Source organism: Festucalex cinctus, chromosome 6 (genome assembly GCF_051991245.1).
Source record: "Festucalex cinctus isolate MCC-2025b chromosome 6, RoL_Fcin_1.0, whole genome shotgun sequence".
Classification (NCBI taxonomy): domain Eukaryota; kingdom Metazoa; phylum Chordata; class Actinopteri; order Syngnathiformes; family Syngnathidae; genus Festucalex; species Festucalex cinctus.
In genome coordinates this window covers 9,170,991-9,183,025 of record NC_135416.1, presented here as the reverse complement: position 1 = coordinate 9,183,025, position 12,035 = coordinate 9,170,991, and the positions used below count along the sequence as shown (strand labels likewise).

Below are 12,035 nucleotides of genomic sequence, written 5' to 3'. Positions count from 1 at the left end.
TGACTGCAAAGTGCAAATGACATCACAGGTGCTCAGAGCGCAGGTAATGACCAATCACTGCGATCCTGTTTTCTTGATTTGGTCATATGACCTTCACAAATTGAGTCATGATTGGTCGTTATCTAAGCCCTGCGGACAGGTGTCATGTTCAGTTGACACCAAGTAGCAAAATGTGTTTTTAAAAGAATTACTTGCACTTGAAAACTAACAAAGTTATCAAAATATCAGGTTCTTACTGCTGAAAACGGCTAAAAGAGTCAGGTATCCCTTTATAAAATGTGAATTTTATGTACACTGAGGAATAAAAAGGGACCGAAGCCCCACCCTGTTGTGGAATAGTTTTTTAGTGTTTAATTTACAATTTTCGTCCATTTCATAAACTTTTAGGCATGCTTTTGTCATGCCTCTTAGGTTGTGCTTAATGCAGACATCCATCTTTAGTTATTGGGGTGCACAGTGAGCTTAAATCCCATAACTTTGGGCCAGAGGGAGGGCTGTGAATCTTTGTAGGAGGCAGCCAAAGTAACTCCAGAAAACCCGCACATGCAACTGGAAAGAGTCGAGAAAGACGCAACACAAAGGCACTCAAGTTCCTAAAATGTAGGGAAGAGGCCACTGGCCGCTGTTTTAGCTATGGCCGAAAAACTGAAATGGTGAAAAACAGCTTAAGACTATCGCCACAAATATTGAACCTGGCGAGGCTAAGCGGTACAGAGAAACGATGGACAGATTAGTCTTTGCACGTTTCAGGCAGTTATCTTTCAACGTGTATAATGTATTTAAGAGAACAAATCTCTGAAATGAAGGCCTCTTTAAAAGGGACAGTGTGTAGAAATGTTATTTTTCAATGTTCATTTAAAAAAAAAAAAAAACTTCATTTCAATAATTAGACAGATAGACAGACAGACAGACAGACAGACTGACAAACTTAGTAAATGTAGTAGTGCAGTGCTTCAACTTAAGTCATTGCATTCTATTAGTTCACCACTAGATGGCAACAAAAGTTCTACACACTGTCCTTTTAATGACCATGGGCAAATGTGGGTCAGACCAGTTCAGCGATGGGCAATCTCGGTCCTCGAGGGCCACAGCCCTGCATGGTTTTGGATGTTGCCCTTCTCCAACACAGCTGATATATGATCCGCTCATCAGCAAGCTCTGCATTAGACTGATAACGACCACATTGATTGGAAACAGCTTGTGTTGGAAGAGGGAAACCTGCAAAACCTGCAGGGCTGTGGGCCTCGAGGACCGAGATTGCCCACCCCTGAGTTAAGCCCTGGATTTAATTAAAAAAAAAAAAAAAAAAAAAAAAAAAAAAAAAAAACACTTTACATTAACTTCTCTAGCACTGATGTGACATGTAAATTCCTGACTTGCTGTGTAAAAGCTACACAGTTGCAAAACTATCCTGATTTGCAAGGTTCTGTGTATAGTGGGAAAAAAAACACACTTGATCGTGTTTTCTGCCATCAGAAGTGAATTTCAAAATAATATACTGGATCATGGTGACTGGTCACATTTGGCAAACTGTCTCGGGAAACTACCGTACTCCAACAGTCAAATTTCTGTACAGTCATGCTGGAAAATATTCCACATCAAGTTGTCATAATTGTCTTGAATATGACTGAAGGGAAACAAACCGGTCTCGTCCAACCCCTGATTGTTTTTACTGCATGATTAACAAGGGAATGGGGAATGGTAAACCCCAGTGATCAATTCCAAACAATCCTATAAAACATCACCGATACAATGCCCCTAAATTACCGCATGTGTCTGTTTACAAAACAAGCTTGCCATCTTCTCGACTGCACTGATCCTCAGCAAGCTCTTGCAACTCTTGCAGGTTTTGTAGGTCTTTGGCCCCATCCCTCATCATCTGCTTGTGAGCGTGAGTCCTGCGGTGTCTGCTCAGGCAGTGACTCCAGGAAAAGCTGCGCCCGCACGGCAAGCACATGTACGGCCTCTCCCCCGTGTGCACCCGCTGGTGCAGGTTCAGCGACTTGTAGCGGGTGAACGTGGCCCCGCACTCGTTGCAGGCGTACTTCTCGGACCGGACGTGGACGTTCTTCTCGTGCTCCTTCATGTTGCCCAGCTGCGAGAAGCCTTTGCCGCACACGGGGCAAAGGTGGGGCTTCTCCCCCGAGTGGATCAGCGAGTGGATGTTTAAATCCTGGCGCGAGTAAAATCCCTTGTTGCAAGTCAAGCACACGAACGGCCGCTCGCCCGTGTGGCTCCTCATGTGCCTCTTCAGGCTCTCGGATCGGGCGAAGGTGCTTTCGCACTCGCTGCACTGAAAAGGTTTCTCCCCGGTGTGCGAGCGCTGGTGCCGGCCCAGTTCCGAGGCCTTGAAGAAGGACATGTCGCAGTCGGGGCAGTGGTGGGGTTTCTCCGGATTCTCCTGGTGCGTCTTCTCGTGGGCCTTGCAGTGGCCCATCTCGGAGAATCCCTTCCCACAGAAGGAGCAGGTGAAAGGCCTCTCGCCCGTGTGCATTCGCTCGTGACGAATGCGCCTGTAAAGTTTATCGAAGGTTTTGGCGCAGAAGGAGCACTGGTGGGGCACCTTTGGTTTCCTGGCATGGATGCTGCGATGCCGCGCTAACCTGGAAGGCTTGTTGAAGACTTTACCGCAGTCGGGGCACGGGTGCTCCCTTGTCCGGTTGTGGGTGTCTTGGTGTCGTAACAGCTTCTCTTCTTCTTTGAAAGTCTTGTCGCAATGCACGCATTGATGGCGAGTCTTTAAGGTCCTCGGCCTTGTGTGGACCGATTTATGCCTGTTAAGCTTGGACAGCCTGTCAAATATTTTGTTGCACACGGTGCAAGGGTGGCTCTTGCGCTGCTTTTTCTTGGGCTTTTTGTCATCCTCTGGCTCGGAGTCATCGCTGGGGTCGGACGCTACGATATACTCAATGTCGAAGGCTTTGGTACCTGTTGAGAAAGCATATCAAAGAGTTGAAATGAAAAAAAAGGGGGTGAGGAAAGTTCACCCTGGACTGATCACCAGCCGAACCCGGCGTGATTGTCAGTGAGGCACTTGAATGGAGCATAGCCAAGGAAAAATTACTATAAATGAAAATATAATGCTGCTTTTACACAGGACAATTGCGGCTGGTAGAATGTGGGCTGTGTTTTAATTAATATTACATTTGTGTAATAACACCTAAGAAGACTAATTCACCTATTTATGTCTATTTTATATTGCAACGCCCCCATAGTGCCCACTGAAATTGACAAAGTGGGCATAGGCTCACCAGGTGGTGTGGGCAAGGCGAGCCCATGGACACACTTAAAGGGATACTTTACTTATTTAGCAATTTGTGACAGTCAAACATTAATATTTTGTCTATAATAAATTTGATATGTTTATTATTTTTCATGTACAATAGTACTTTTAAAAACACATTTGACAACTTGCTCTCGACTGAAAATGACATCACAAGGGCTCAGGTAACCAATCACAGCTCAGCTGGTGAATGTCACATGACCAAACCTAGAAAACAGGTGAGCTGTGATTGGTTACCTGAGCCCTTGTGATGTCATTTTCAGTCGACAGCAAGTTGCAAAATGTGTTTTTAAGGGCTCCAGGTGGAGGAGTGGAACCGTCACTTGCCTTTGGTGCCGATTGGCGCGGGTTCGCTCATCCGCCTGGGAGACCCAAGTGGCTTACATGAAGTGAGCTTGTGTGTGAATGAGTGATTTAAAAAAAAAAAAAAAAAAAGTTTTTAAAGGTACTATTTGTATGTGAAAAATAATGAAGGTATCAAATTAATTATAGACAAAATATTAAATCTTTATTGCTGTAATGGGCTAAATAAGTGGTGTATCCCTTTAAACGTCAATTTCAAAAACACAAAGAGGTGTCAATACTTACTTTCATCCGAGGAGTGATCTGTCGCGGATGAACCGTCCTCCATGGCTAGTGCCTTGCAAAACACAAACACACTTTCTGTTAGATTAATGTTACAAAAGAGAATGGCAAGGATTCATTTTATGGACATTACAAGAACCGTGATTAATAGTTGCACCTCTAATCTCTAATCGGCCTACATATTTTGCCGTGCTCCAGCCAAATTTGATGGGTAATCTGTGCAAACATTTTTGGACCTACTGATGGTCAGGCTACTTAGTTGTAATGTGTTTAGCCCACTTTCCATTGATTCCAACCTTTTCAAAATTATTCATATTTGTCTCTGGAAAATGATACTAAAATGTTTGCTTTGTTCTTGTTTACTGCAAAACTGATATTTATGTTTATGTACAGCACTTTGTATACAGCAATGCCTATTCTTAAAGCGCTTTATAAATAAAGTTGAGTTGAGTTAAGAGGAATCAGAATCTCTGACAGATAATGTCGGTCTCCTGTAAATTAATTAATCTTCACCCATGGATCGCTGGGCAGTGGGTGGGATTCACTAAGAGAAAAATCAAATAGTCACAACCTTATCTGTTGCATGACGGCAATTGCATGTTTAATAAACTAGAAAAGCAGACTGATATTCATCTTTCTTGTCTGTAAGCAGCACAGTTTATGTTATGGTATGGCCATCAAGTTAGGCAATTTACGGTGGCACAGTTGTAAACTGAACCTTATAGTCAATGCAAGTTAATTCAGACGACAGAAGTTGATCGTATTTTGGCGACTCAAGGATTGTGAACTATCAACATGATAGCAAAACAAGTGCGTTACTGAACCATTTCGAATTCATCTCAGCAAGTCCGCAATGCACGCAAACACAACATAATGTATTTTGGCGTTAAGACAGTGTGTCTCCTCATCTTGGAATGAGGGCTAGTTTGTGCACGTTTATCCTTTTGTGTGCAAAAATACTCAAGAGAAATGTTGTTAGCATTAGCTGCGTTCAAACAAATAAACGAAATAAACAAAAAATAATGCGAGACCGTTGATGCCACTACAAAAACAATAAGAAAAGAAACCTTACCTCTCTACTGATAAGGTAATACAAAGGATATCATATTCTAAACCGGGCCTTGATTAAAAGTGAAAGAGGCCGAAACAGCTTTTGCTACGATTCTTCTTCTTTGTCTTGATTTTCTGCATACCGTGCACGTTTTGTACATTGCTGCCTCCCAACGGTTAAGTGATAAACACCTGAAACAGGGACAAGCTGCTTTTATGGAAAAGAAAAACAAACAAACAAACAAACAAAACACACAAAAAAACTTTATTGAACATAACTCATTAAAAACGTAACAGCAATATGTTTTTCCCCCCTTAAAATCCGTACATATAATTTACATTATTTTATTTATTTAATAAATTTGTTTAAAAGCACAGTGTGAGGCATATTTTTCTATTTTTCACCACCAACTTACTTCTAAAGGTATAGGAATAGCATGTTCTTATTTTATTATATATATATATATATACTGCACTTTGTTAAGAGTGGCCTACAACAACAACAACAAAAATACTCAGGAGTGGATCTAGAAATTTTTCGATAGGGTGGAACAAGCCAGTGTGACACAATGACTCACTAAGGGATGGCCATGAGATGACACACATTCAATTTGCACATTTGCCATTTTGCACAAACATGCGTTTACTCTTTCGTGTACACACGCTCATACACGCAGACACGTACGCATACTTATGTGAACGCATATAACTCGAACGCAACTTCACTTTTTGAATTGAACTCCTGAAAAAATTACATGCTCCACTATATTGTAAATTACTGAGATGCACCTGCAATTGGGTCTGATTGTAAGGCCTGACTCAAACCCTAACCCGTCCTTTCAATAAACCAAACTAAAAAAAAACAAAAACAACAACTGTGATTACATTATTGAATGGGCATTAAATTGCATAAGAACGCTTGTTGACAAACTGAAAATGAGTAAAGGTGAAATATTTTGCTTGGAGAGAGCACTGCAAAAGAGCAGTAACAACCAGTAGACATTATGTGTGGTACAAACACCTTTAATTTTGTCCAGAAGTGAGGTAAGAGGCCATTTGGCACTCACACATAGCCACATTCAAAACCGCATGTTCCATTGTTTGTCCACATACAGCAGCTGACCAGCTGACCGCCCCACTGCAGCCTGTTGGATGTGGGTTTGTTAAGTCCCTGAGGGCATGTGGTTTGATATTACAAAGTAAAACGATTTTAACCAGTGCACTATGGAGTATATAAAAAATCAGTAAAACAAAAGGCAATGTGAATGTAAAGGGTATGAGTCGAACTAAATATTTTGCTGGGAGGCAAAATAGTGAGAAAAGCAAATGGAGTTCTGGATTCCCCACACTTCCATAGACTGGATCTTGAAATGTCCTTTGCAGAGGGGCGGGCTCTTGAATGTGTCGCAAGCCTCTGTGTAGCCTGCCTTGAGGTTTTGTTGAAAGCAGAGTGCGTGGCCTCCGTTCCCACCTGAAAGAAGGCAGAATGATGTGGACACCTTGTGCATAATGAACTTCATTGCAATGAGTCTTTTGCAGTTGCAATTGGCGATGGCCAAGTCAATGGCCTGACTTCAACCTAATAGAGCATGCTTTTTTTTTTTTTGGCAAGTCCAAATTAGCTAGAGCTTTAAAGAGTTTTAAATCAATTCAATTCGCAAAAGCGTTAATAACTCCAGGACCTAACAGTAAGCAATTGACTTACCAATAACAAGCTGTTCATCACTGCCGGCGATAAACTTCGAAGCCTCTTGCTCCTTGGACCTCTTTGGCTCCTTGGCAGTAAATGGTTCCAGGGAAGGGGCTGTGAAAGGGATGGTCAAGTAGCTGGGGTCTTGGGGCGTCCCAGCTGGACACGTCAGAGATGTGTTGGAGGCGCTCTGGAAGCCGAATTGAGGCTGCTGAGGGGAGACTTTCCTGGTCATGATGTTGACCATGGCTCGCTGATAGCGCTCCATGCTGGGACGAAGCTGAATGAGCAATCATGTTTATTGCCATTGGTGGATATCCCAATACAATTGTGACGCAAGGTATCAATGGGATGGCTCACCGTGAAAACGAAACATTCGCATGTTCCAAAAAATGTGGCTTTATCTGTGTCGTACTTGTGCCGCTCTGTCATATCTGATGAAATGAAGGCACCGAAGACCTATGAAAACAGTTTAATCAATTTAAATTGTGTTGCAAGCCATCATCTTTTCTATATTGTGTACATGCCCACCAGCTATAGTTTGGTAGGTAATGTTACCTCATCATCCACTGTTTTGATGATCAACACTGCAGGTTCGTGACCCTCAACGTGATAATAGAATCTGCGTGAAAGAAATTGGTGAATATGAATGATCAAATAATAAAGCCCATACATTAATAAACAGAGGAGATATATTGGTACTTGTGTTAAAAAGGGGAGTTCAACCCAATTTGGAAAAATATGCATCAAATGCAAAACACTGCAAGTTTCAGCTCAGTAAGGATCTAGACATTTAACTCGACAAGTGGGTATAGTATTGTCTTTTTAACTGCATCTGTGCAAGTGCTTTTAAGTAACGCACTAGCACTACTCAGAAATGGTTCTTCGTGGTCTAAAGCTGCACTTTGTAACAATTTACCCCAAATATCTTTACAATATAGCCTCTTTATTTGACCATTTATGACTGAAATATTTTTTAATTAGTAGATTAACACCTTAGCTGTTCATTATGGGAACTCCTGCAAGACAGAATTCAGGTTCGAATTTTTTGCCCTCTGCCTGCGGATGTGACGTTACGGGTGCGTTGTGTATATGAAGAAGGGAAAGTGTAGTTTCATTTTTTGGCCACAGGTGGCAGTAGCGATTTGAAATTCAATTTTCTGCGTTGAGTAGCTTTAAAGTTTGTTTGGTCCAAACTGTAGTAATGTAAAAATAAAAAATAAAAAATAAATAAAACAAATAAAAAAACTCTCCATCCATCCATCCATCCATCCATTGTGCTTACAATGGCAGAAAGTGTTGACTTACGAAGCAAGACTTTCTCCATGTTCTGTTGTACTGAACAGCTTAATGGGACTGAAAAGGGCAAAGCGTTCCGGTATCCAGGCCCAGACCACTCTCATCTCTGTCCCCGTCACGACACTGGAGCTAATGTTGTTGAAGTCCACCGTATCCACTGACTGTCTTTAGGATCAAAATAACAAAGGTGAGACGATGACATTGAGGAATAATAATTCGAATGTTCTTCTGTTCTTGGTGACTCACCTCTTCTGGTGGATGCTGACCCCTTTTTGCATGAGCGAGACCTTGTTGGCTTTGAAGAGGAGGTTGAGTTCTCTCCTCGTGGCAACTGGAACCAGAAAGGCTCGCTCCAAAAGATTCTCAGCCGTGCAGTGGCGAGCCACATTCTGCACAAACCTTTTCATGTCGGTTCTGAAATCCTCCACATCTGCAACTCTGGACGACACGGACACTTTGTAGAGGCTCAGTAAAGTCAACGCCACTCTGAAAACAAGATATGTATGTTATTTTGTTGTTTTTGCAAAGGTTTTGAGGGGGTTTCAAAGCATATAGAATCACTGCAAACCTGTAAAGAACCTTGTAGCCTTCCAGGAGGTAAACATCCAGCACTCTGATGGCATACGTAAATGGAAGATCAGCAAAGATCCACATGATCCAGTCGGAGTAGAACTCAAAAAGGTTTTGGTGTGAGCTGGCTATCAACTTCCGGATGCCCCGGCAACACCTGTTGGCAAGGTCTCCGAAGGTCATGCACGAAGCTCGGTATGTGAGGAAGGTCTGGTCAATGTAACGCTTATTCGGGTCGTTGTAGCAAATCAGTCTGGAAATGCTGTAGAAACATTCTGCTTCGTCCTCGCTGAAGTGCAAAATGAGTGACACCAAAGCAGGGAGGATGGGGCAAAAGTTCATGTCTGGGAAGTATTTCCCCAGGCAGAGGAGAATCTTCTTAACTGAATTCAGTCCTGCTTTATTGAGACAGTACCTGGAAAAAGATCAGTTTTTTAGAAATTAGCAACATGTTTCTTGAGTTGTTTACATTTAAAGGGGGAGTCAACTTTAAACATTTCTTGACAATATGTTATATGTGAGCTCACTAGTCTAAACATGACATTCTGATTTGTGGAATATGAGCTATGTAGCAAAATCCAGCCATTTTTCATCCTATTATTTCATCATTTTGCCATTTGCTGTCGACTGAAGATGACATCACAGTTGCTCAGGGCTCAGGCAACGACCAATCACAGCTCACCTGTTTTCTGAAGCTGAGCTGTGATTGGTTGTTACCTGAGACCTGAGCAACTGTGACGTCATTTTCACGCCACAGCAAGCAGCAAAATGGCCGCCTTCTGATATTGATATAAACTGCTGCATTTTGCTGCTTAACTCATATTCCACTAACACCATATTAACCAGAATACCATATTTAGACTAGTGGGACTGCATAGAACATATTGTCTCTGTTCTTTCCACAATAAGTGTACCTTGGTATTTCTCCTGCTTCCATGTACTCTGGAACTGGGTGGTTGCTGAGCTTTTGTTCACCAAAGAGCTTCCTGCTTAGTTCGCAGTACACGACTCTTTCTGGACTGTCACACCTACAGCACAGGTAACAATATCCAGTATCACTTTGGGTTCTGTAATTGAAACTTCAACAATTGCATAATACAGAAAATGATGTGGAGCTGTTTATTATTTCAAAATAAAGGACTGAGTTTGAAATGTTATTGTGCCGTATAAGCTTGACAACTCTTTCTGTGTAAAAATAGGCTATTTTGTCTCTAAAATATTTGATTAGTATTTTCCAGATCCGTCTAGTTTTTCTTAAGTATGTTTCGTAGTAGTGTGTATGGCACATTTGAATCTCTCAGCTTTCCTGTCTTGACTTTTGAAGTGCTCACCTGGAATGGATGCCATGAATGATGTGATAGTAAGCCTTTGCCCTCAGTGTATGAGGCATAGCCCAGAATCCTTGTCTTCCCATGGCTTTCAGCTGCTGGTGCTCGCTCTCCAACATCTGCTGGTACCGTTCCGAAGCTTCCGGATCGATCTTCTCCCAGTCCACAAACTGACCATATTTCATGCCAGAGCTGGAGCAGATCTCCCAGCTGTCCGACTCAGAGATGGTCATCATGGACCCGCACTTAAGACTGCCTCTGCTACCTGAACACATGTGCAGCGTTCCATGACGGTTGTGAAACCCAGCAGTGGCATACAAGATGTACTTACCGTTAAGGTCTCTTGAGAGTGACTGCTTGTTTGGTTTTGACTTGGACTTTTCATTTTTGTTCACAGGATGCTGGGGTGGAGTGGTCGCCTTTTGCCTCATTGGAATGGACACGGTTATATGACCCAAGTCATTGTCGGAGTCATCTTGTGATGTTTCATAGCTGTAAAAAGACCTGGAAAGCATGATCACACATTAGCTAGTAGCTAATTAGCAAGTCATTCCAGAATAGAACTCCTACCTTGAACGAGGTCTTTGACAGGTCTCCTTATTCTGTGTCTGTACTCCATACGACTTGCTGTCCTCAGGGTTGTAATAAGAGTGAGACCGCTGCCTGCTTATGCCCCCCGTCATTGTGCTCAGGTCAAACTGACGCAGCTGAAGAGCTTCGGCGATCTCGAGATGTGAATCAGGTCTTGCCAGAAATTCTATGTGGTGGTTGGGTTGCATGTGCTGCACGTTTAGAGTGGACCTTTTATTAGCCTGTGGGTGGGGGGAGTGGAGGGGTGAGGCTTGTTTGTGGTGACTTCATGCTTTGAGCGGGAAAGGTGGAGAACGTTCCTGCGTTAAATCTGGCAACACCAAGTGTCTCCTTCTCAGAAGAAAGCAATCAGCAATAAACACAGCAACCACAGTGTCAAAATGATCATCACTTAAATGCTAATTGTAACTGTACAAATAGCCTACTTTTTGGAACACTCTTGTAGTTCTGGACAGCAACTGAGCCCGTGTCCTCTAAATAAAATAACTTACAAAAATTTGCTACAAAATGTAATACTATAATTTGGTGGATTTGCATAAAGTACAGTATTTTATTTTATTATTATTTTTTTTTAGTATATTTGAAAACCTGTTTAACTTATTTAACCATGTCAAAATAAGGTCATTGGAAATAATTGGAAAGTACTGCTCTTTCCCTGAACTTTTCCAGGATCAAAATGCCAACTAGGACTATTCCGGGAAATCTTCAGAAAGTTATTATTCAACAAAACAGGTGAGTGTTTTGATCTAAACACAACCACTGTTTGGCCATGACACATTCAACCTCTACGCATGCCTATCTCACGTGGGCTCCAACACCAACGGTGGAAAACAAATTATTTACTGTAACAGCACAGGTGCAAAAATGTTTGCATTCACATGTAATTTCACTGCCAGCAGATTCTGTAAATAAAGCAAGGATCATATCAACACTAGCTGGTTATAACTTGTAGGTGCCAGAAGATCTTAAAATAATCTTCAAATCTTAATAATATTAATTAATTTGCCTTTAATTCTAGGCTCACTTCAAAAGCGCAGTTCCAACTCTTAATGCCACTTGAAATCCTAGAAACATTCCAGACACTTTCCATAACAATTCACAATCAAGGAGACCTGCTTTAATTAAAGCCATAGATGACAACAAGGTGGCTGCGATGAAAAATATTAATACAAAGCACAAACCAGAGAACTAAATTTGAAAAGAGTTTAATCATTATTTATTTTTTCCTTTTCACAATGCAGGGCAGGCTTTGTCAGAAAATATGATTTTTGTTATTTTATTTTTTTTCCCCCAGACTGTGATTTTCCCACTGCATCCCCCATTGTTGATGCTGCATCCATCCATACAGCTACAATAATAAAACAGACAGAAAATTGTGGTATTACTGCATTGGCATACTATTTTGATAAACAACAAATTATGGATATCTGCAAATAGTTACAGATTGATTAAAAACACAAAACAAAACAAAAACAGTAAGACAGGAAGAACAGCAGCACAGCATTGGTAATCCCAGAAGTGAAAACAAAACAAAACCAAACCAAAACAAAACAAAACATCAGGCATCAAGGTTACCAGAAGAAATAATAGCAATAATCATATTATTACTTTAGAAAGAAAAAAAATAAGCCATTTAGGG

The 12,035-nt window shown here is 41.5% G+C and overlaps 2 protein-coding genes and 1 long non-coding RNA gene across 4 annotated transcripts; 1 reads left to right on the top strand and 2 right to left on the bottom strand.

The window, feature by feature from the left end:
• Nucleotides 1-1,311: 1,311 nt before the first annotated feature.
• LOC144021404 (uncharacterized) lies at nt 1,312-5,149 on the bottom strand. Its single transcript, XM_077525657.1, has 3 exons — nt 4,941-5,149; nt 3,872-3,923; nt 1,312-2,928 (listed from the first exon to the last, which is right to left on the bottom strand). Exons 2-3 carry the CDS (start codon nt 3,912-3,914, stop codon nt 1,781-1,783), a joined length of 1,191 nt encoding a protein of 396 aa, XP_077381783.1. The 5' UTR covers nt 3,915-3,923; nt 4,941-5,149; the 3' UTR covers nt 1,312-1,780.
• A 771-nt stretch (nt 5,150-5,920) lies between these two features.
• LOC144021402 (TBC1 domain family member 24-like) lies at nt 5,921-10,591 on the bottom strand. 2 transcript variants are annotated; one of them, XM_077525653.1, is made up of 11 exons: nt 10,376-10,591; nt 10,137-10,309; nt 9,809-10,070; nt 9,392-9,505; nt 8,476-8,892; nt 8,154-8,393; nt 7,917-8,072; nt 7,167-7,230; nt 6,969-7,067; nt 6,624-6,888; nt 5,921-6,389 (listed from the first exon to the last, which is right to left on the bottom strand). In XM_077525653.1, exons 1-11 carry the CDS (start codon nt 10,582-10,584, stop codon nt 6,205-6,207), a joined length of 2,184 nt encoding a protein of 727 aa, XP_077381779.1. In that variant the 5' UTR covers nt 10,585-10,591; the 3' UTR covers nt 5,921-6,204. The 2 variants fall into 2 exon arrangements, with proteins under 2 accessions (XP_077381779.1, XP_077381778.1); XM_077525652.1 differs by having other exon boundaries at nt 9,809-10,309.
• On the top strand, nt 9,301-10,595 carry LOC144021405 (uncharacterized). Its single transcript, XR_013284128.1, has 3 exons — nt 9,301-9,516; nt 9,901-10,128; nt 10,203-10,595. It is a non-coding gene; the product is annotated as an uncharacterized LOC144021405 (long non-coding RNA).
• The last annotated feature ends 1,440 nt before the right edge of the window (nt 10,596-12,035 follow it).